The sequence below is a fragment of the Danio aesculapii genome, chromosome 4 (assembly GCF_903798145.1).
Source record: "Danio aesculapii chromosome 4, fDanAes4.1, whole genome shotgun sequence".
Taxonomy (NCBI): domain Eukaryota; kingdom Metazoa; phylum Chordata; class Actinopteri; order Cypriniformes; family Danionidae; genus Danio; species Danio aesculapii.
In genome coordinates this window covers 57,141,337-57,167,483 of record NC_079438.1, presented here as the reverse complement: position 1 = coordinate 57,167,483, position 26,147 = coordinate 57,141,337, and the positions used below count along the sequence as shown (strand labels likewise).

At 37.2% G+C, this 26,147-nt stretch overlaps 1 protein-coding gene across 1 annotated transcript in view; it reads right to left on the bottom strand.

The window, feature by feature from the left end:
* The window catches only part of cog5 (component of oligomeric golgi complex 5), a 103,833-nt gene that overhangs the window by 37,640 nt on the left and 40,046 nt on the right, over window positions 1-26,147 (bottom strand). Inside the window, exons 8-11 of the mRNA XM_056456210.1 lie at window positions 10,731-10,890; window positions 10,519-10,631; window positions 9,964-10,041; window positions 37-118 (exon numbers count right to left, since the gene is read on the bottom strand). Of these exons, the coding sequence (XP_056312185.1) occupies window positions 37-118; window positions 9,964-10,041; window positions 10,519-10,631; window positions 10,731-10,890 (433 nt within the window). The remainder of the gene's footprint in view (window positions 1-36; window positions 119-9,963; window positions 10,042-10,518; window positions 10,632-10,730; window positions 10,891-26,147) is intronic.

The following is a 26,147-nucleotide window of genomic DNA, read 5'->3' as shown; positions in this document are numbered from 1 at the left end:
CATCGTCTTAAACAAAAACCTCAGACTGAGACTCACCAGCTGTGGCTTTCTGTAGCTCTTCGGAGAGCGTCTGAGTGACTGAACTCCAGAAGGTGTGCAAGATGTCAGGCTGCCCATCCTGATAAGAGAAAGAGAAAAACACACGGCACGCATCAGCCAGAGATGAACTTTAGCATAATAGCCTTTGACACACATAATAACAAAAAATGCATTAACATGCTGTTCAAACAAAGCCTGTCTTTAGAGGCACCAACCAACAAAATCTCTCAGACTACACTCAAAAAATATTGTTGCTGCTTGTTCAAATGGAATCAACACAATTCTTTTTGTTATTATGTTTGTCAAAAGCTATTATGCTGAAGTTAATCTCTGGCACAAACCAACAAAATCTCACAGACTATTTCCAGTTTACATTTATCCTTGGTTAGAATTATGGCAATTAGGCACATCCTAATTTTTGCTGGGGTGTTCTTACTCCATTTGCACAAATACACTTCATTGAACATGCACACATAGACATCGCCTAAATAACTGTAGGTTATCTGTGCTTTTATATAACACCTTTAACTGTTAAAAGAAATTATTTACTAATTAATTAAAGGTATTAGTAACTAATAAAGTTATATTAACTAGTAAAATTTTTTAAATTTGATTGTAATGCAATAATGTGCACCTTTTGTAAAGCTGCTTTGAAACAATAATCATTGGGAAAAGCACTATACAAATGAACTTGAATTTAATTGAATTTACTTGCAAACTGTTTAGACTACTTCAGATTATTTACATATAGTAGTTTTAAAGGGGATACTTTATTAAATGTACAATTTACACCATCAACAAACCATTAACTAAGGCTATTACCTCAATAAACTCCTCATTATCTGCCTTTTAAAAGTCATTAAGGTAGCAGTTTGTTTAGGTATTGGGTAGGATTGGGCATGTAGAATAAAGTCAGACTTTAAAAGTGCTTATAAACAGTTAATATCTTAATAATAAGCAGGTAATAAACCAGTAGTTGTTATTGTGCATTGTTTCTAAAACAAAGTTCATTTAAAAATGGTCACCTAAAATAAATGATGATTATTTTACTATGAGAAAATTTGACTGACATTTATAGTGAACTCAGGGGTAAACATTAAGTAAAATAAATCACAAAAGGTTAGAATAACAGCCCTCAAACAACTCTCATACTCTCAAAACGCTGGTATTAGAAGTCATTGGCAGAATAATGTCTGAGCCCTGTGTGCATTTGTGTGTAAATAGAGAAGTCTCTGGCAAATAATCATTTAGGAATCATAACAAAACAAATATGGTCTAATGCTGATGGACATGTGCTGCAGGTGCCAGTCTACTTGATGCTCGCTGTGTGTGTAAAGAGGCTGGAGTGTCTCAGGATCAGACATTTAACAAGGCTGTAATAGTTCATTACATCCTATCGCTATTGACAATGAGTGCAAAATTGATCGTCTTGAAATCTAATTTAGTGAATCACATTATAGACCACATAAACTAGCTGAATTCAGTCAGCTTTACTGAACAATAGACTTTGTGTGCCTGACACAGTGTGTAACTTACATCAACCTTCAATTGACAGAGAACGAGATGCACAGTGATTGCACATCGAAGATTAACTCATATGGCGTGAGTCACAAATGATATCTTTTAGTACAGACCTCCAAACCATTAGCTATCAGTCTGTCCACTACTCTAATTACTTGCTCTGTCCTTTCCTACATTAATTGCATGGCTGGATACAAAGAAACAAGCAGGAGAAATGCTTCAGTTATCAAAAGTAAACAACAGCAAATCAGAATAGATGTTTTCATTATGTTAGAAGCATTTTCAGGATGTTTTTATTGTTGTTAATGCCCCACATTGTCACACACAAACTTAATAATTGTTTCATATTTTAGTTTGCTTGATGACGGTCATGCTCGAAGCCGGTGTTCTGCATAAAAAAAAGCATCCCTGTCAGATTATGACTCAGTTTATGTCAAATAATGAATTAATTTACAAGTATAAGGATTATTAGGTTGATTATTTAGTAGTACGGTTATTATTTGGAGGAGAAATTGGCTTGGATTACAAAGTTGGATTAATAAAAGGGATGGTTAATTGCCACAGCCATATCACCCTGCAGCCCAAGACCAGTTACTCACTGAAGCGAAGCAGCGCTGAGCCTGGTCAGTACCTGGATGGGAGACCACATAGGAAAACTAGGTTGCTGTTGGAAGTGGTGTTAGTGAGGCCAGCAGGGGGGCGGTTAACCAGTGAGTCTGTGTGAGTCCTAACACCCCAGTACAGTGAACGGGAAACTATAATGTTAGTCGGCGCCGTCTTTTGGATGAGACGTTAAACTCTCTGTGGTCATTAAAAATCCCATGGCACTTCTTGCAAACAGTAGGGGTGTAGCCCCCGGTGTCCTGACCCAATTCCCTCCATTGGCCCTTAACCACCATGGCCTCCCAATTATCCCCATCCACCTAATTGGCTCTATCACTGTCTCTCCACTCCACCTATTGCTGGTGTGTGGTGAGCACTGCCGCCGTTGTCCTGTGGCTGCCGTCGCATCATCCAAGTGGATGCTGCACACTGGTGGTGGTGTGGAGAGACCCCCCCACATAATTGTGAAGCGCTTTGGATGTATGGACACACACGATAAATACACTATATAAGTACACATTATTACATGATGATGGTGATAAAAGGCAGATTATTGGGGTATATATATATAGTTTTCTTATACTGTGCCTTGAATCCATGCAACTGATGAAATATGTTAGAAAAACTGCTCTTTTACGCCTTATAAAATAGGATAACTTCAAATAGGACTAAGCAGTGACCTAAAAATTTAAGATACTGTAGGTTGTTCTCTAAGTTTGATCTCCAAAACATTGGAGATTTTATACAAGTGTATAAAATATATATATGTAAGGACGTTTGTGACATTGAGCTCTAAGGAAAAGGCCACAAAAGGTCTATTAAAGTTCACTACTAGATAACCTTTTGTGCATTACAGAACAATCCCGGATAACATGGATCATCAGGTTTTGTAGCATTCAAGCCAGATTGACTGCTGCATCATTAAAAAGGATAAAGAAAGCCCAAGAAAGCAAATTCTTAAACAAATATTCACGTTTCGATATGATTTAATGCATATTTCATTCAATCATTGCTTTATTTGTACACCTCCAAATAGAGTGGCATGTATTCAGCACCTTATTGATGAAATCAACCGTTTATCTTTGCTTCAGTAAAACACAAGTCAGTTTCATGCATGCTCCACTACTTCAAGCGATTGCCTTTCTTGATGTAGAGTCGTATTTCACATTTTTGACACCTGAAGTGAACAAGAGGGCCATCCATGGAGATGAACTCGTGCCAGAGATGCCAGAAGGCTTGTTTGCTACATAAAAGCAGCTGGGAATCCAACGGGAAGGTCTGTTTTACTTGTGTAACTGTTAAATGTAGCGGTTTGCAGGTTTAGTTTTCCGATGGGTGCATGTATGTGTGTAGGGGGGGTGTTTTTGCCACAAATAAAGGTGTGAGATTGTGGGAGTTTGAAAACAGCTTTCAAAGCGGAGGCAGAGATAGAAAACAAAAAAACAAGACATTCACCCACCTTTTCCAATCTCCAGGGAATCTGACAGCAGTTTTGTTGTGCTGTACATTGACTCCTGCAGAAAGTTCCTGTATGTTTTCCTATACTGCATATGCAGGCAATATCTTGCATGCACCAGGTTAAACTCAAGGATCAGAGGCGCACTAGGAATATTTAAAGGGTTGTGAAGCAGCAAGAGAGGTGCTCGCCCTCAAAAACCTTTCACAGGGCCTTTTAAATGCCGGGTGTCTCTTTCATCTACAGCTGACAGCTCTCTGAGCACCCGATGACACTCTGTCAGTCAGTCTGGGTAGTTTAAATTTCAAGTTGAGCTTTTATTAAAGCATTTTTGTCTGGAGAGCTGTACGAGAATCGGAGAATAGCGGACTTTGTCTTTTATCAGTTGAGTTTGACACCGCCTATATCCGGGCTGCTGTGTCCGCACATGTTTAAATTCTCCAGATTACCAGCAGGGCTAATGATTGAAATAGATAGGACAAGAGACCTGCTGCACTGCTATCCACTGTGTCTGCATTCAGACCCGGGGATTGAAGAGGTCCTCCTCATTTATAGTGTTTATATAAACATAATTATCTTTATAATGATAGAACAAAATGTAATTATGTGTATATGAAATTATGAATAACAAATGTAGCAGGGCATTACATTACTGTTTATTTCTTTGCATTTTAAATTTGTGAACTGTAAAATCATGGGTCTCTTCAAGATTTGAATCTCATTTTGTGAGCCAATTGACAGTTGTCCACTATTTTTCCCCTTGTTGTGGTGTACATTGACTCCTGCAGAAGGTTCCTGTATGTTTTCCTATACTGCATATGCAGGCAATTTCTTGCATGCACCCAGTTAAACTTAAGGATCAGAGGCGCACTAGGAATATTTACAGGTTTGTGAGGCAGCAAGGGCCTTTTAAATGCCGGGTGTCTCTTTCATGTACAGTTGACAGCACTCTGAGCACCTGATGACACTCTGTCAGTCATTCTGGGTAGTTCAATTTCAAGATGTCTTTTAAGTTTACTTTTTATTAAAGGCAATTTTTTTGTGTGTTTGTGTGCTCAAGATGCAAACAATTCAGTAGCTAAAGCAATGAATTAAACTGAATGCAAGTTGTACACCGTTAAAATAAATGCTTGCTTCTAGTCCAAATAACTAAACATTCTATAATCAAGAAGCAATTTAGTCAGAAGTAAAAATACTGTTTTATTTTCAGAAATAAGAAATTAAAATTAATGTTTTTCCCTTAATGGTTCAAGACACCCTTACATACCTGGAGTACATTTTTTGAGATGTTAACAGATTTGTGTGTGTTCAGCATCAGTTGAGACAATGTTAGCACATGTCAGCTTTAATTGTGGTGAAAACTGGATAATTTGGAGCTTTTGTCAGCTTATTTCATCTTCGTCATTCATCAAAATCTGTGATGTAGCGCGAATCTGCTAGTGGAGGGATGATGCATCGGTTTCTCATTATTATTCATAGCATTTCTTATCCTATAAGAAGACCCTGTTCCTGAATTTTTCATGATTGCACATGCTTTCTGTCTATGGTGCATTCCGATGATAGACAACAGACCCACCAAGCTGTGAGACTGTGGCCACTCGCGGCACGTGGTATTTAGCCGTTTGTGAAGGCTTTTGTGTTTGTTTCCATGATCCATGGAGTTTGTTGCATGGCTTTTTCCGCGATGCTGTCAGGGCCACCAATACAGCCAACCTGTTTGTGTACAGCAAGCATTTTTGTTGAGAGAGCTGTACGAGAATTGGAGAATGGTGGAGTTTGTCTTTTATCAGTTGAGTTTGTTACCATTCAGACACATCGCCTATCTGTGCTGCTGTTCAGCTATGTTTAAAATTCTCCGGATTATCGGCAGGGCTAATGGTTGGAATAGATAGCGAGACCTGCTGCACTGCTATCCACTGTGTCTGCATTTAGACCCAGGGATTTATGAGGAGAGAAGTCCTCCTCATTTAGTGTTTATATAAACATGATTATCTTTATAATGATATAACAAAATGTGATTATATATTATATGAAATTATGAATAGCCTATCGTAGATGTCACAGCATTAAATTACTCACAGTTTATTTCTTTGCATTTTAACTTTGTACATTATAAAATCATGGGTCTCTTCACATTTTGTATCTGATTTTTTTTTTATCTTGAGACAACTGACAAAAGCAGTTCTTTTCCCCCTGCCCTGCCAGCCACACCCACTCCTCCCTCTGCTCGCAGCACTCCACGCCCATCTCAGAGCATTTCTAAAAAAATTCTGAGGTAGACTTGAACTGAAAGAGGGGGGATTTTATGGCCCTTTAAATCAAACTTTTGTGAAAAGAGAGGGTCCATGGGAGACAGCAGAATGTGTTTCCATGGAAATGCCCCCACCTCCCCCCATTCCTGCAGACCTCAATCTTCTGACCGAAAATCTCGATTTCCAAGAGGTGATTAGAAGCCGCTCAACTCATCTCCCCCAAAAGGGCAGAAATACAGAGACTGCCGAAAGTGGCAGTAGATTTGAAAACAGACCCTTTCTCTTTTGCACAAAACACAAGCTATAGCTATGTTCATAACCAAATTTTAGTGAAGTGTGGTTTTCCGAAATGCATTAGTGTATAGTAGTACAGGATGCTGTTGTTGCATCAGGTTAAAATGAGCTACTGCCATGCAGTTTTTGTGAAACTGCATTATTGTAATCTAATTTTATTAGGTAATTATGCCTATTTTAGCACACATATATTGCACATTTTAATATACAGTTGAAGTCAGAATTATTAGTCCCCCTTTGAATTTTTTTCTTCTTTTTTAAATATTTCCCAAATGATGTTTAACAGAACAAGGAAATTTTCACAGTATGTCTGATAATATTTTTTCTTCTGGAGAAAGTCTTACTTGTTTTATTTCGGCTAGAATAAAGCGGTTTTAATAAAAAAAAAAAAAAATTTAAGGTCAAAATTATTAGCCCCTTTAAGCTATATTTGTTTTCGATAGTCTACAGAACAAACCATCGTTATACAATAACTTGCCTAATTACACTAGCCTGCCTAACTAACCTAATTAACCTAGTTACGCCTTTAAATGTCACTTTTAAGCTGTATAGAAGTGTCTTGAAAAACATCTAGTACAATATTATTTACTGTCATCATGGCAAAGATAAAATAAATCAGTTATTAGAAATGAGATATTAAAAATATTATGATTAGAAATGTGCTGAGAAAATCTGCTCTGCGTTAAACAGAAATTGTGGAAAAATAAACAGGGGGGCTAATAATTCAGGGGGGCTAATAATTCTGACTTCAACTGTATGTACAGAAAACATTAGTAGGCAGTAGTACAGTATACAATGTTGTTTATTATATCAAGTTTTAATTGAGCAAATGCCATGCAGTTATTGTGAAACTGCATTATTCTCATCTTATTTCGTCAGATGCATGAAAAACTGGCCATATCTCTTAACAAAATGTAAATATAAGTAAATGAGGTGTATTTTGAGGCTCAATTCCTTCCAGGTCAAATGCATTTACCGGGTTAAAACATCACGTCTCAATTCCTATTCAGATGACTAGTCTATGTGCAATATTAGCTTGGCTGGTTATGGTTTGAGAAAATGCATTGCTCAAAGGCTAGTTCTAATTCCCAACATTACATGCTCTCTTTGAAATCTATCGTGTGAAATCATGCCACTCGTTCCCTAAATGCCCCTATAACTGTTCTGATCTCACAGTTTAGCCCTTCATTTAGCAGAAAATAGCACCTTAATTACCGGCTGTAATTAGCCAAATTTGCCACTGAAGGAACTGAGAGCCACGGATGTCGGGCCACACAAAGGTGGGGTTGGGGTGTTGCACTGCCTATGCCTTAACAAACACTGCTCACATCACTGCAGCATTGCAATATTTTGTTATTCTGCGATTATTGTATAAATGCATTTAGATCGATCAGGATGATTTAGATCGATTGAGAGTGCATCTGCATAAAAAAACATTATAAACTACTATATTATACCTACAATATTATATGTGCTAATTTTATATCTACAAGCATAGATAAATACAATAGTGTTTTATGGTTTACATGTTTTATGGTTTTACAGTAATTGTATAAGGACATAATAGTACACAATAAGGACATAAAAATAATAGTGCATCGCCTTTGCTGTATAAATTCAATAAAAAGAATTGTTATTAAATATAGCAACGGTAAACTTTTTCATGTATATCCTGTGATGTGACCACTGCGAATGATCACATTGTGACAACGACATACTGTGCAGCGCTACTCCTACTAGTTCACAAAGTCACCCAGAGCCAAATGGGAATTGTAGATAAAACGGCTGAAAAAAAAGTGTGTGTTGGATATATGCGTGTATGCATGTGTGTATGCGTGTGGGCTAGGTAACCTTGTCACAGAGGGGCCAGCCACCTGCAGACACCAATTAGGATGTCATTTACTGCTAATGTGCCAGCAGCCACTAAACCAGCAGGGGCTATGCGGGCAGGTCAGCAACAGGCAAGGGCAGCATATACAAAAATCCTTTGTAATAAATCACTCCATATCAAGGACAAGACTCTTCTCACATGGGATGATATGCCAGACCAATCTCACGAGGACACATAACCATTTTAAGTTTCGTCAGTTTAGTGGCTAAGTAAAATGTACGTTTTTTTAAAGGGTGCCTTTTTAAGGAGGTCCCTAAACCCTAAACCGCTAAAACCTAAACTATCATTGGAGGATGAGCAAATACTACTAATGGTACAAATTCATACAAATTAGTACTAAATCATAAAGTTACGAATTGCCGTGAGATAGTGTTGGATATGCACAATATTGCTATACATAAACTGGGTTATTACCTGCCTATTAAGATATTAACTGTTTATTAGCACTTATAAAGACTTTATTTTGCATACTCGATCCTAACCAATACCTAAACCCAACTTAGTAACAAGAAATAAGCAGCTAATTAGATATTTATTGAACTAAAAGACTTGGTTAAGGATTTTTTAATACTGTGAGATGTGCATAAAATAAAGTGTGACCCTTTCCAACTTAATCATGATATGTAACTGCACATCCACTCCAATGAAAAATGTAAATTTGGATATGCACGTTATCACTATAAATAAATTCCTAATACAAGTTTACAATGTAATGCTTTAGTTTAAGTAACATTCTCATTAGCTTCCTATTAACAAGGTTTTGACTGTTTTGGCACTTATAAGTATTAAAGTCTAAAGTATGAAAGTCTAAAGTAAAAAGTATCTTGTTTTACAGCTCTAATATTACCCAGTACCTAAACCCAACTTACTAACAATTAATAAGCAGCTAATCAAGTTTATTGAGCTTAATGTCTTAGTTTCTAGTGTGAATTGTGCATTAAAATAAAGTGCGACCCTTTACAACTTAATCATATTTAACTGCACATCCACTCCAATGCAACTACACATCCATATCCAAATGTAAATTTGGATATATACAATACCGCTATATATAAATTCCTAATACAAGTTTACAATGTAACGCTTCAATTCATTTTTATTTCTATAGCGCTATAGCACTTTTACAATGTAGATGGTTAGTTTAAGTAACATTTAAAACTGGCTTATTAATAAGATGACTATTAATAACTATTAATATGACTATTAATACGATGTTAACTGATTTTTGGCACTTATAAGTATTAAAGTCTAAAGATAAAAGTCTAAAGTAAAAAGTATCTTATTTTCATTTATTCATTCATTCATTTTCTTTTCAGCTTAGTCCCTTTATTAATCTGGGGTCACCACAGGGGAATGAACCGCCAATTTATCCAGCACATGTTTTACGCAGCAGATTCCCTTCCAGCCACAAGCCATCACTGGGAAACATCCATACACACTCATTCACTATGGACAATTTTAGCATACCCAATTGACCTGTACTACATGTCTTTGGACTTGTGGGGGAAACCGGAGCACCCGGAGGAAACCCACGCAAACATAGGAAGAACATACAAACTCCACACAGAAATGCCAACTGACCCATCCAAGGCTCGAACCAGCAACCTTCTTGCTGTGAGGCCAACATGCTACCCTCTGTGCCAAAAAGTATGAAAGTCTAAAGTAAAGAAGTATCTTATTTTACATCTCTAATATTACTCAGTACCTAAACCCAACTAACTAACATTTAAAAAGCAGCAAATTAAGTTTATTGAGCTTAATGTGTTAGGTAATAGCGTGAATTGTGTATTAAAAAAAAAAGTGTGAGCCTTTACAACTTAATAATGATATGTAACTGCACATCCACTCCAATGAAAAAGGTCAATTTAAGCAAAGATAAGAAATAAATGACAACGTCCATATCTCACCTTGATGATCTCATCAATGAAGCAAACATGAGTCACTGGATCCCTCTTTTTTGTCAGAACCTTCTGCAGGTGCTGTACCTGTTCAGAGATATAGTAATGTTTAATGACCCCTATCAAGAGTGATCTACAATTCACACTTAAATTAAGCACAGATGTGAGTGTGCTGGTGCATTTAAGTCTTTGTTGAAAAGCTTTTGATATGTTAATAAACAAAACTTCATTTTTAAAAGTTAATTTAATATTTTGTCTACCTATACATACATCTAAAGTCAAAATTATTAGTATCCCTGTACATGTGGATGAATAATTTTGCCCTCAACTGTACATGCACACATACATCAAGCATCCTCTGTTCGCCCTACCATCTGCACTAGAGGCACAAAGTTAATTTTGAGGCTTAAATCAAGCTTACCATGTCAGGGCTTTACAAGTGAACACCAGAAAATGGATGGGCACATGGTAATACCACAGCCATCTGTGAACTACTGATGTTTTGCCTAATCACATTAATAGTGTTTCATAACAGGAGCATCTATGTAATGAATGTCTGCATACCTGACCACACGCGGCACAGATCTGGTCCATTAGTTTCTCCAAATTCGTCCAAAGAGCAGCTCGAAATGCAGCTGTGTTTCCAGGAGTGGGCATGACTGCTCTGCCAGGGGCACCTAAACCCAGCACACACAAAAAAGCAACTAAATAAACCACAAACACACACACACACACACAAATAACATACTCCAGCATGAATGCACTAAACTACAAACCTCTGGTGTTGGAAGGCTGAGTAAGGACCTTAATGTCTAAGGCATTAACAACGTTCTCTTGCACCGATGTCCTGTATCCGTCTACCACACTTCTTATGGTCTCTCTCAGATTTCCGAGGTTATAAAACACTTGTAGGGCTGTCCCCACCTGTGATGGATTCTGTGGGATAAACAATAATAAGCAAACACCGATCAAAATTGGTTTTACCAAAAAGAAAACGTACACAGTGTGAATTGCATTATGCTACAAGGAACAGTTCATGCAAAAATTTAAATGTACTCATTATTCACTGACCCTCAAATGGTTGCAAAGCTCTGTTGAATGAAAAAAAAAGTTGATATTCTAATGATTGCTAAAAAAAATCTGTAAACACTGATGTCCATAGTATTTGTTTTTCCTACTATGGAAGTTAATTGTTACAGATTTTTCAAAATATCTTCATTTGTATTTAACAAAAGACAATGATAAAGGTCTGAAACAAGCAAAGGGTGAGTAAATAATTACATAATTGTCATTTTTGGAGGGTGAACTAATGCTTTAATCTCATGCAAGACAAGTAAACACAAGCAAGGCTGTAAGCTTCCAATGTGATTATTAAAAAAAGTTTGAGCAAGGTTTCATTGTGGAATACAAATGATGTGGGATTTTAATGATTTTGAGCAAGGGCTTATATTGGAGTAAAAATTATCGAGGATTTTACTGGTTTTGAGCAAGGTCTTATATTGGAGTAGAAATTATCAAGGATTTTAATGGTTTTGAGCAAGGTCTTATATTGGAGTAGAAATTATCGAGGAATTTAATGGTTTTGAGCAAGGTCTTATATTGGAGTAAAAATTATCGAGGATTTTAATGGTTTTGAGCAAGGTCTTATATTGGAGTACAAATTATAGAGGATTTTAATGGTTTTGAGCAAGGTCTTATATTGGAGTAGAGTTGATGTGGGAAGCAAAACATTCAGAAATCAAAATGCATAAAAATGTGCCCAACTTGCTAAACTCTACATTCGCATCTCTAGTTCTAAGTCCTATCTACACCTGAGACTAGTACTCTCTGCATGAGGGCACCGTGTGCAGCACCGATTGACGTCACCATGCTCAACACCGCTAGAAAAGTAGGTCAAATTCAATTTCTTAAAATTCGACTGTCTCAGCTTAGCTGTGACTACAGGACATTGCCTTTAAAAATGCAACATGGGGAGTTCTCCATTGCTGCACTCAAAGCAGCTCTAGCAGACGGTCCTGATCTCTGATCCTGCCTTTAATTTAATCTCTCTCAAAAACCACGTCCAACTTCAATCTAATCCCCAGTGGATCAAAGACGATCAGGTCCAGTCACTCTGCTTGGAAAACTGCAGGTGAATGGATATGAATGCAACAGATGTGCTTATAACAAAAACAAAAAGAGCAGACGAGAGGAAGTGTTAATCCAGTAAATCTACCCCTTTTCTGTATGCACTTGACTAATGGTGCACAGATTGAGTGTAATAGGAAGGGGTGGTGGGATAAAGCCATCAGCGCTGGATAAGTACTTGCCGGCAAGCAGCATATTCAAGCTCTAATCACGCAAATGACGGACACACATGACTTCCTTCACCCGCTCTTCAAAACCACTTGAAGGCTAAAATGAGGCCAGGACTGCAACCCCTGCTCTGATTTAGCTTCCCCCCTTCCAGCATTGTGCAAAAGAAATGTCCCCAATTCAGAAAGAGGCTTGATTTTAATACTGCAAACAGAAGTATGAAGTTCAGGGCAAAATGAATGTTTAAAGATTAAAGTAGACAAACCAACTAGATTGAAACATGCATATTGCACACTGCAGCACTAGTGAAAATCCCAAGGGAGTGTCTTGACTATGGTAAGTATAAGAAGAAACAGCAATCCCCTGTGACCTCATTACAGGTGTTGGTGAGGGTCCGTTCTGATTTCTGATACACGGGTGGCTGGATTGTTTTTGTAGCTTAATATCTTAGGAAGTAAGACTGAAAGGGAAACACTTCTCCTGTTGTCAAAAACAACAGCAAAGCTTTAGTGCCAATCTTAGCTTTCCTCAGGGAGGTTCACAAGATGTTAACACACATTTTGACAATATGACACAAGTATGTGCAATGCATGAGAGCGTTAAGACAGCCTGTTTTCATTAGAGTGTATACTTTAGGGTTTTTTTCATATGTGACTCTGGATAACAAAACTAATCTTATGTTCCATAGCCAAAATGCTTGGTATGGGTCAAAATTATTACTTTTAATGAATGCCAAAAATCATGAGAATATTAAGTATTTCCATGAAGAAATTTAGTACATTTCTAACCATAAACTCACTTTGTTTAATATGCATTGCTAAGCACTTCTCTTAGACAACTTTAAATGTGATTTTCCCTCTTATTTCAGTAGCATTTCAGCTAAATATTGTCTTATTCTAACAAACCATAAATAAATGGAAAGCATAATTATACAGCTTTTAGATGTATAAATCTCAATTTTAAAAAGTCACTTATGACCTGCTTTGTGGTCCGCGATCGCTGAAGCCAACACAAAAATCAACAAAAAGTCACAAATTTTTGCTATCCTGCAAAATTCTTATTTGAAACTCAAAAATTATCACAAAAAATTTTCATATCATAAAACATTCAATTCCAAACCATATAATCCAATTAGATTTATTTCAGTTTGCAATTAATTGCACGTAATGTATTTGAGTGTCTCTCGAAAAATGACGTCTCAGCTGTGCCCTCACAATCCTAACATTACATGGAAAGGGTGAGGAATTGTTTTGCAGCCTGTGCAGTAAGCAGACGCGGATGAAGCGTGAGTGATTTACATGTGAAGTCAATGCAAAGATGTGATTAGACATCCTGTGGCTCAAATCGAGTGAATAGCATGGTGCAAATTGGCCGTTTTGTGTGTTTGACACACTTCAAACTGCAAAAGAAAGTGTGAGCAAACATCTAAAAAGAGCAGTGCAACAGACAGACAAGCAAGCAGTTTACTATGGAGATTGGTTCAAGGATGGCGGCCGATGGACATGACCAAATTGAAGGACTTTATTTGTGCTTTACATGTATGGCTGGGGTGTCATGGTGGCGCAGTGGGTAGCACGATTGCCTCAGAGCAAGAAATTTGCTGGTTCGAGTCTCGGCTGGGTAGAGTTTGCATGTTTTCCCCCGTGTTGACGTAGGTTTCCTCAGGGTGCTCTGGTTTCCCCCTCAAATCCAAAGACATGTGGTATAGGGGAATTGGGTAAGCTAAATTGTCCGTAGTGTATGAGTGTAAATGAGTGTGTATGGATGTTTCCCAGTAATGGGTTGCAGCTAGAAGGGCATCCACAGCATAAAAAAAACATATGCTGGATAAGTTGGCGGATCATTCCGACTCCAGATTATTTAAGGGACTAAGCTGAAAGGAAAATGAATGAATGAATGTATGGCTTGTATTACCATCTATGAAATCGATAAATGATTTCGCTTAACTCTTTCCCTGTCGTTGACAAGAGAAAACGCTTTCCTGCCATTGCAAATTTTACAGCAATCCGTGTTTTAGGAGTATTATGGAAGGGGAAGCCCTAACACATGTCCTGAGTGAGGTACATGTCAGATGCATGTCAGGGTCTGATTTTAGTCAAGTCAGTAATTATATCCATTTATTCATGTTATATTTGACACAGGTTTATAATTGTTCATCTATACTTCTCTAGTTTACATTCACAAAACTGAGCCAAAACTGGCTGTTGTCCAGAAGTGTAAATGACGTGCTGTCACTTATGCAACAGCAGAGTGTAGTTGTCAAAGAACACATGTGAATCAGAGGCAAAAGGAAAACATAGGATTGAGAGAGACCTAATTGCTTGCGGCAGGTTCACTCGCAGCATGTAATGCGCTAGCCCTCATTTAGCCCTGAACCGCGGAGGGATAATGGTTTAGCAGGGACATGCACAGTCACCGTGGAGATGGATTTGATCAGCTCAGTGCAAGCTGGTGACCTGGGATGGCTAACCGCCAACTGCTGTGAATGAGGTGTTTTCACATTACTCACATCCAGACAAGCACTACGCTTTTGTTCCCAGAATTAGCACTTAGCTGGAACAGGTGGCCAACGATCGCTTTCTTTACGGGCAAGAGGGAGAAAACATATTTGGACTAATGCTTTTAAGCTCAAACTCTAGGACCAATTTTGAATGAGGAAAACACTAGGAAGGTGAAATGTGACTAAAAATACACCCGGGTACCATGTTGATTAGATTGGCTTGCATGTTGTGGGCTATTGTTGGAATAAATGGGAAATCTTATACAGAGCGTGTCTACTGGACCTCCCATTCAGCAGATGGAGAAGTTATTCTGTCCAAGGGATCACATGAACTTATGTGGTGTGCTTTCTTGATGCCTCTTGGGAGAATATCATTACACACTGGAATGAATATGTTTATATCAGATAGTCCCTCATAAAAAAAGTGAAGGTCAGGAAAAGGTCTTGCCATCTTCATTGTAAGGAACTGCATGTTCATCTGTACCACAATGCAGATCCAAAAGATTCTTGGACACTTTGAAAAGGCAGGTGTGCACAGCACTGTATGTGAATCCAGAAAAAGTGGTTTAAGCTAAATCAGGTTTGTGAGCACTGATTGCCATGCAGCTTCCTATTATTTTTATTTATTTATTTGTGCATTGGCAATGTATTTTATATCATATATTATAATAAGATATTTGTATTGTTTTAGTGTAAAAAAGCCTAACCAGGTACCAAGGTTGTAAATTAGGCTTTGGCTATAAGCCTATATGTGAGTCATTGATTGCTTTAAACTGTAGCAATGTTATACTGCATTGTCCCCATTAAATAAACCTACTAATACAGATCATATGTACAAGGTTTGAGATGTGCCACTGTTATTTTAATTATATTCATATTTATGCTTGTTTCTCCTACATGCATACTTGTACTAATCTTGGTTGACAGTGCTAGATTTTTTTTTCAGAGGTGGTTTAAGATTACCATCTAACTGATAAATCCACTATCTATAAATTCCCTATACAGTGGTAGGAAATGGGTAGAGTAAGGTAAAACATGATGGCAGATCATCCGTGGGTCACTATCACAGTTCTACCTACTTTCATCATGTATCCTACCTGGGCCTGTAATAAATATGCCACCCTGATGGTATCACTTCCATTATAGACGCTGTGTGTGGGCTTGATTGAATTCTCTTGGTAGAGAATTCAGTTCAGTTAACCCCCGTTCTCCATGACTGCTTCAGGTAGATGTCCTATTTCTAGAGAGAAAAAAACCCAGAGTAGATACTGGCTACACTGTCATCATTGCTACCTTAATAGAACTGAGTTGGTTCATTGATGCATCACAATTCAAAAGAATCAAAAGAATCAATTCAGTATTCAAATTTGCATCATGATTCTAATGATCCTAGATCGATTCTCAAAAATTTTATCTGTATTGAAAGAATCGATTCTGTAATTAAATTGGATTGTGCGGGCCTGCATAAACACACATGCGAATAGGTGCATGCTGTGGAATTAGGTTCACTTGGACAGGTCGATAATTACAGGTGTGGTGCTTCTGGTTCATTTTTCGGCCAGCTTCAGGATGTTGTTCACATTTCTTTCATACCCGAAAACAAAAGAGAAACCTTGAGTCATTATAGACACGATGCCATGTTTGGCTACTCAAGTGCACCAGCGGTTTTAGAATCACTCAAGGAGGCTAACATGATAATATGCCATCATTACGACACACTGCATTAACAAAAGTAGTTATCAAAACTATTATCTTTAAAATGTGTTGAGAAAAGTATTCCCTCTGGTTAATAGCAATCTGGAAATATTAGAGAGATAATAATTTTAACTTCAACTGTACATTTTTTAACTTAACATTTTATTAATATTATAAACAAATCTTGTTGCTCTCTTTTATCGAAAAAAAATGAACGCGGCTTCTTTAGGAAATGTTTTTTCTTCATAATTGCTCTTTGTAACTCCTTGTTTTTCAATTCTTCAGTTTCAATTGTCCTTTCAAAAGCATAGAAACTTTAATTCTGGTTGAAATGTAAAGATGTAAGCATGCAAATGTATAGCAGAACATATCAGAAAAATACAAGTTAACGATCGTTTTGGAATTGAATCTTGACTCTCAGAATCTCAATTGGATTGTGAAGATCCTAAAGACTCCCACACCTAATTCCCACCCTTTAAAAAGTTTGGCCATCATGCCGGGACAGTGCCTTATGAGAACAACAACACAGTCATTTCCAGCCAATTACTTCCTTTCATAAAAACACCTGGTCACCACACCAGTGTCATTAGCTTCTGGCTGTGTTTGTTTTGTCCCCATATGGAGACTAGAGTTTAAAAGACTAGAGTTAGAAGCAGTTTAAGAATATCTCATGAGTAACGTACAACTTAAGCACAATTTTACAGTAAAGAAAAACACTATTTAAAAAATCTGATATCTACTAGTTAATCTGGCACATGGTGGGGTCACTAACAAACCTTATTCATATGACTAACATATGCCTAACAATCACACAAATTTTTGACTGCAGTAACCATATTAAATTTGTTGTAATCTTTCTGTATTATACAATCATTGCTGCTCTATTTGCAAACACAGTTTTCCACAAAGTAAAACTGTCTGTAAAATTTTTTCAGCAAGTCTAAAATGCTGAGGTGCGTGCTTTTGTTTTTACTGTAGTTTCATTAGCCTTGACAAAAGTACAACCTGCATTTAAAGAATTACTTTTGCTGCTTGTTCAAACTACTTATTTAAAATGAGTTGAAACAAGTTTTTTTGGGGGGGAGGGGGATGTAAGAGCACAAATTATCATATGCATTTGTTTATATTGCAAAACATGTCCTTTTTTCCAAGGTCCATACAGTTTCCAAAGGCAGATACTGATTAAACTAGGGCCTGGTTAAGATGTGTTTGGACTTGATGGGTTTTATGATGTGGCCACATGTTGGTTGGTCAGTTTATATGTCTCAGGCTTTGGTCACATGGTCGAGGAATAGACTAAATTGGTTTGTGAATTTTGCTCTTTCTCTTTTCCTGCTCTGCTCTTTTTCTATAATCAGTTTATTATTGACTGTTTATTATCAATTATTGTCATTAAATCATGTCATTTTCACGTATTCTGTGATTTACTTTTGATTTAACATTAACACTTAAATCGCTCCATATTGCAATACAATAACTGCTATTATACCCATTATAACTGCCCTTATTTCCATGTTTGGAATAAGATTGCAGAAGGATGGTTTGACTAAAAATGTACAGTTTTCACCATCATACTGATCAGTCATTCGGCAGAATTACAGTTTGCTGTAGTTAAACACCCATCCTTACAGGGACAGCTTAAATGTTTTTACAAATTGGATTGAACATTAAACAATTAAAAGTTAACCTAATTGATTTGTGTTGGGACAACATTAACAAAATGTGTGGAATCAAGCCTCTTTTACAGTGTATTAAGTTTGCAGAACCTTTTCAGAGAAACATATCCTTAAATTATAATACCAAAACAACAACATGGCTGATGCAAGTCCAGATAAAATCCAGAGTTCACTTGCTCACACTTAGCCAAGTGTTATGGTCATGTGAGAGTACTGCTGAAGAACAGAGAAGTGAGAGGAAAAAGTGAAAAGATGATGGATCACTTAGACATTCATTTACGAGCCGTGTTTCCACAGCAACTCAAAAACAAACAAGACGAAGACCGATTAAAGCCTTTTAAGACGCACTTGGTAAATGTCAGACAAGGAAGAAGAGAACTCAATTTAGGAGAGAACTGATGATTATGTAAAGGAGAAAGGTGAAAGACAAGGTGTGCTCAGAATAACTAATGAGAGGGAATATATTCAGAGAAAAAGAAACTTTGATTTGCTCTGGCATTAAAAGGTCAAATGCATCTCGTATCATGTGTCATTTCTTTTATGGCTGTGTGTAAGCCAAATTGGACAGATATCTTTTAGTGATCATTTAATGTCTTTGTGTGGATGGAATACATGCATGCTTAAATCATTGTTCGATGCTAAATTGATAAAACCAAGAGTTTTTAAAAATATGCATAACCATGTGGGTGACGCGGTGGTGCAGTGGGTAGCACAATCGCCTAACAACAAGAAGGTTGCTGGTTGGAGCCTCGGTTTGGTCAGTTGGGATTTCTGTGTGGAGTTTGCATGTTCTCCTCGTGATTGCGTGGGTTTCCTCTGGGTGCTCCGGTCCAAAGTCCGAAGAGATGCAGAATAGGTGAATTGGTTAAGCTAAATTGTTTGTAGTGTATGTGTGTGAATGAGTGTGTATGGATGTTTGCAGCTGGAAGAGCATCCGCTGCATAAAACATGTGCTGGATAAGTTGGCGGTTCATTTCGCTGTGGCGACCACAGATTAATAAAGGGACTAAGCCGAAAAGAAAATGAAGGAATTAACGCATAACCAGAAATAAAATGTCTTTTTTTTGTCTTGTGAAAGTAGAAAACAAGACATCCTTCTCTATAGGCTTATCAAATATATGATTTTATCCTTAACCAAGTAGTGATCTTAATCTAATATTTCTTTAAATCATATTAGCATTGAATAAACATGTTTGTTGATTTTCGCAGCATACTATTCAATTTTTTATGATAAATGGATATAAATCAGTGACATGGAATACATCAAAATATAGTGCGATAGGACTGACTGGTAACAAAAAATCCTAATGGCAATCTGAACTATAAATAAAAGTGCTGCATATTAAATGTTTTAATATTTGTGTAACTTTCTTAATTGAGAAGAATGGACAACAGGCAGAAGGCATGTTAAAAAGGCATGTGCATATGGTCTCCATGGTAACAGTAATTTGTCAGGTGGGTGCTTGGCAGTAATGTGTTACTGATGGGTAATGGGCGAGAGGAGACGACGTGCAAGAACGAGGAGTGCTAATCAGCACACATGGGAGCCAGTAGCTAACAGGTCTCTGATCTGTAACAGTGTACCAGTACTCTTTTAACACATATCATACACAGCACTGCAAAAAACAAAGTCTGCAGTAGGGCTGCACAAAATATCATTTCAGAATCTATATTGCAATGTGCACATCCGCAATAGTCACATATAAAGATATGCAATGTTAAGGCTGAATTATAAGTGACCATGAGCTACGGTATTGTTTTTAAAGGTGCAGTAGGTGGATGTCTTCAGAAACATTTTTTGTTGTGCTTGTTGAAAGTCTATTCACATTCCAATAGGAATGATTACAGTAAATGATCTAAATGTGTTTATATGTATTTTTATAATCTGGGTAAGGCAGAAGACTAAAAAATGTTCGTCCAATTAAAAGTCAGCGAATGCAGATTTGTACAACTGCGTACCTGTTCAAGCAGATCTGTCGTTTGTGCATACACGCGCTGCACGTTCATGTGCACACAAGAGAAAGATAGTGAGAGAGAGAGAGAGAGAGAGAGAGAGAGAGAGAGAGAGAGAGAGAGAGAGAGAGAAAGAGAAAGAGAAAGAGAAAGAGAAAGAGAAAGAGAGCGTACTTTTGCACGCCGGAGGAAGGATGACACCATGGCTGAATTATTTCTTTTAGATAGGTAATGTTATGTTTTAAAACTATTTTAGTCACGCAAAGCTGATGTAGATTTTGTTGCTTTATGAATGGATTATATGCACAGAAGTGTTGTTCAGCCACTGAAATCTTCCGGCGATAGACTGATGTGACTATTTTCAGTTTCATAAGAGACCTTTTACAGCATCAATAATGTAGATTTTTATTTCCGCGCTAAACCGGTTTTATATTCACATCAGATTGGTTCATTTTTGAACAATGACGATCTGTGACGCGCTCCCTATATAGTTCACCATGTTACTCTGAATATTCAGTCTAAAATAGCATGCAAGTATGGCTTAGTAATACGTGTAATTCCTGCAAGCCGCTGGACAAGCCCCAAGCAGAGTTGCTTTAGCACAGCACGTGAGAGAGGGTGGTCTCCGGTCATCTTTAGGATGAGAGCATTCCTGTTTCAGGAGGTGTGGCTTTGGACAGCAGGGCAGGGACTGTTTCAAAGATATTATGCTAACCGGTTAGCATTGTGGCAGATCACCTACTGCACCATTTTCAGTCCAAATATCTACATTTCAAAGTGAAAACAATATTATTTTTCTTACCCTACTGACAGATAATTTAGCTTGTTTTAAGAAAAACCTCTTAATTTTGACCTATTTCTTCTGAAGGTGAAAACAAAGCAGCATTTTTACTTGCTCTAAGAAATCTTTGATATTTGGACCAGAAACAAGACAAAGCAAAGCAAGAAAAGCATTTCTTGCAAAGTGATCATTTCATTTCTGTACCTGAATACTGTTAGACTCATGAGAAAATCTTGTGAAACGATTCATATCGCAATAATTATCGCAGAAAAATAAAACCTCGCAATATCAGATTTTTCCAATATTGTGCAACATAATCGGTTAGAAGTTGGCCTTTGGGTTTTCTAGCACCAGTCTTGATGAAACAAAAGTATAGTGTCAAATCTTCTTTTCTGTATTTGACATATCTATACAGTGACCGAGAGAACTTAACACGCTGCAATGACTAAAAACACCAGCAGATCTTCATCAGTTTGGAAAGGAAAGATCTTCATCAGTTTGACAACATACGTGTTGCTAATCATCACAACACAAACAAATAAAGAGAACATGCTGCAAATCCTCACAATGCAAATAAATACGTGATGGACTCGGCTGTTTAGGTTATGGCTATTTAAACTTTTTAGCCAACTACGATCACTGCAGACTGGATTTCTGCATCTTACCACAAGATGGAATCCTATTAGTATAATTTTCAAAATAATTATTTTTATTAAAGTAACGTTTATATGACGTAAATCAAAACTCTTGACCAAGTTTAAAATCTCAATTCAATTCATCTGTATTTATTATATAGTGCTTTTACAATGAAGATTGTGTCAAAGCAGCTTAACATTGAAGTTCTAGTTGATTGAAACTGTCAGTCCAGTTTTCAGAGTTGAAGTTCAGTTTAGTTCAGTTCAGTGTTGTTTAATTTTCAGTGCTGAAAGTCCAAACACTGAAGAGCAAATCCATCAATGCACTGCTCCACAAGTCTTTAACCAAGCAAGCCAGTGGCAACAGTGGCAATGAACATACTTCACCAATTGACAAAAGTGAAGAAAAAAAACCTTGAGAGAAACCAGGCTTAAATCTAAACCATCTGAGAGATTTATCAACTTCCTGAATTCACTTACTTGTTTTCATTCATTCATTGGACTATATAAGTGGACTAATGTAGGGAATAGTGAATGAGAATATTCCGGATACAGAATATGATATGCATTTAAAAAAATAGACAGGCATATTGGCATAACAGGCCACACCTGGTGAGGGCTTTGTCAGCTATATGAGCAATCCAGCACATCTATTTTCCATCTTCATGGTCTTTAGAAAGCAGACAGAGAAAAATGTGAGAGTGACAGATATGTAATGTTTGAAGGGAGCGAGAAGGCAAAGGAAAAGCAGGAACAAAGCCTATGAGGAAAAAAAGGGCAGCAAAAGAAAAGACAGAAAAAAGACTTAAGGAGTGCACAAAGGCAATGATTTCACTCCTTAGCAGCTTCAGTTCCTGAGAGACATTGCTTTTGATGTAAAGGTTACTCAAACACATGACTCAAAAAATGGATGAGCCATGAATATCAGGGGGGTGACTGTATAACCTTTTCAGTGACCGGCACGGTTGGAACACGTGAGGAAATGAGTGGAGATTTGAATAGGGCACAACAATGAAATCCACTTTTTAGTGACCTTGGCATTTTCTCAATAGGCATTTTAAAAAAAGGCATAAAGGAAAACACAGTCAACCAAATCTCTGACACTCTAAACGTTTATTTGAAGCAAGATGATGTACTTTTTTATACAGTGATTTATTGGACGAGTGTTTTTTTCTGTAGACCTCTTAAGTGGGTATCTTGGTTCAGAGCAAATTAAAATCACTTCAGTGTTTTTCCTCTAGCTTGGAACAAGAAAACCTGTCAGTCACATCTATATCAGACACCTTGTTCTTGCATATCCAAACACGCAGCTGACAGACTGCCATGTTCTCAGGAAAAAGACCCATCTGTCACATAACAATGCATTATTAGCATTATTAGACAGATCAAATGATTATGAACAAATCTTTGAACCCTATTTGATTTCTGATTGGGTCAGCTTTAACACTATTTCATGTGGTTTACAAAGACAGTGTACAAAATATAGACAAGTGCCCAAATCAATCCCCTTTTCTCCACTCTGACATTTGCAAATACCAAAATGCACTAGGAGTCCTGCCATTTGCATTGACAAGCTAAATCGTCTGCTAATAAGAAATGTTTAAATTATTACTACGCTCTTGAGCACTGTTTGAGTCATGCATTATGTTCAGCCCTGAAGGAACAATAACAAAAATTCTGTTATCAAATTATTAGTGACAGGGATTGCACATTTGCAATTGCAGAAGATTGTATGTATATATATATATATATATATATATATATATATATATATATATATATATATATATATATAAATCATGCATGAGCGAAAGCCATTTGTTTTACATAGAATGAAGTAAGATTGTTGCATGGTATTGCACAGAAATAAAAGCAGCATTGAATCTTTTTCACCTAACATTCTTGTCAGTATTTGTTTGGCCCTAGGCGAATAACATATTTTTATTTGGCCTTTTCAGCAGGGAGCGGGAGAAAATTCCATTACATGCTGCAGGTACATGGGTCTGTTAGGCTGTGGATGACAAAAATTACATCCCAATATGCCACTGGACAAAATGAAAAAGATTTGGTAGAATAGACAAATGCAGAGGACTGAAAACCACTTAAATCCAAATGATTTCAACCATAGGTCTGCTCTCAAAAATAAAAATAACAAATTCTTGGTTCCCTAAAGCAGTGTTTCCCAACCCTGTTCCTGAAGGCACACCAACAGTACACATTTTCAACCTCTCCCTAATCAAACACACCTGAATCAACTCATCATAACATCAAAAGAGACTCCAACACCTGAAGTTAATGGGTCAGAAAAGGGAGACATCCAAAATATGTACTGTTGGTGTGCCTCCAGGAACATGGTTGGGAAACACTGCCCTAAAGAAACTTTAAAGTGAACAGTAAAATATTGGGTTTTTTTAGTGTTACAAAGATTTAATAATTTAAAACAGAGATGCCCAATTTAGAGCCCCCCATTGTAGGCTTTGATTTGGCCCACCATCACATCTGAAAGGAGAGCGAGTATGATGGAGAGGGTTGAGGCGATCGTCATTTCTAATTTGACTTAACCTTTTTTGTTTGTTTAATTGCTGAGCTACAAAAAAGCAAACAGAAATTTAATGTTTCAATTAAATGTAAACGAATCTGATTTTTAAAATAAAAAAAAAAAATGTAACTCAATGCATAGAGAAATATTCAGAAGACATCAGCAAGCAAATCAAGGCTAAAACTAGTGTAATTTTGTTATAAATTAGATCGTTTTGTTTTTACTGTAATAAGTTCACTATAAAATGTAAAGAAAAACTGTATTAGGTAATATAAATCAATGTTTTCTAGTAATTTTTAAACATTATTAAATAAATTTGGAAATTACCCATGGTAAATTACCCCACCTATATTTGCCTTCAACCCACAATCCTCAATCAAGTTTGGTTTTTATAATAATTTTTTTTTTTAGGGGTTTTCACCTTTATTGTGATAGGACAGTGGAGATTTTACAGACAGGAAAGTGTGGGGAGCAGAGATAGGGGAAGGGTTGGCAAAGGACCTCGAGCCGGGAATCGAGCTCGGGACGCCGCGAACACCTAGGTGCCATGTGTCGACGCACTAACCACAAGGCTATTGGCGCCGACCAAGTTTGGTTTTTGGCCCTTTGTATGAAAGAAGTTTGGGCACCCCTGATCTAAAAGAACGTTTGTGCAGTGATTACATTGATTTTTAAGTATAGATGGCAATAAATAATATTTGCTTTATTTAAACCATTTAAAATTTAAACCAACAAAAGTGCAATAAATGGGGATGATGGGTTGTGGTGTATATCTGCACCTTATATTAACAGAACAAAATCCATCTATTAGGGCCGCAAAATATATCGTTTGAGCATTGATATTACAATGTGTGTGTCTGCAATAATCACATCACAGAATTTAGTTTTATTATTATTAAATATTCATTATTAAATCTCTAATAAATATTAATAAAAGATAAAAAATAATGACATTATAACTATTACACAGCCATCACCCTGCAGCCCTGGACTGGTTACTCACTGAAGCTAAGCAGGGCTGAGCCTGGTCAGTGCCTGGATGGCAGACCACATGAGAAAACTAGGTTGCTCTTGGAAGTGGTGTTAGGGAGACCAGCAGGGTGCGCTCAACTTGTGGTTTGTGTGAGTCCTAATGCCTCAGTAAAGTGAAGGGGACACAATACTGTCAGTGAGCGTCGTCTTTAGGAGATGTTAAACCGAGGTCCTGACTCTCTGTAGTCATTAAAAATCCCATGACACTTCTTGTAAAGAGTAGGGGTGTTACCCTGGTGTCCTGACCAAATTCCTGCCATCAGCCCTAACTCATCATGGCCTCCCAAACATCCCCATCCACCAAATTGGCTCTATTAATGTCTCTCCACTCCCCCTATAGCTGGTGTGTGGTGTGCACACTGGCTCCAATGTCCTGTGGCTGCCGTTGCATCATCCAAGTGGAGCTGCTCACTTGTGGTGGTGTGGAGATCCCCCTCATTATTGTGAAGCGCTTTCGGTGTAAGGCCATACAATATAAACGCGCTATATATAAAAATACACATTACATTATTATTATTATTATTATTATTAAACCATTTATACAATGATGACCATGTTATTTTATGTTTGATTGTTCAATTTCTGCATCCGAATACTAGACTCTCTAAAAAACACTGTTTAATTCATTTTTATTTTTGCTTTGTCATATTTATATATGCTTGTAATTTGTTATGATTTATGCAAACACACTGAATAGACAAGAACTTGATCGCAATCAATCTAAATTAATGAAATCTTTCCAAATAGCGCTATTCAATTCGACTGGTGAAATCATATTAATATCGCAGAAAAGCAAAACATTGCAAAGTCAGATTTTTCCGATATCATGCAGCTCTACCATCTATGCATGACAACAACTGCTTGCACTCCTCGTCCGGCTGACCTCTGGGAATGGACAAAGGTGACGTATTGTTTGGGACGCAAGGCTGCATGATCAATGTTGTGCTGGGCCAGCTTATGTAATACACAGTTACTCATGGTGGGGCAAGAGGCGCATCTGTCTGTCAAATGTGGTGACTCAGTTAAAACCCAGACTCATTCGTTCCCTCCTGTCATTGATTCTACAATCAACACGCTTCCTAGGGGG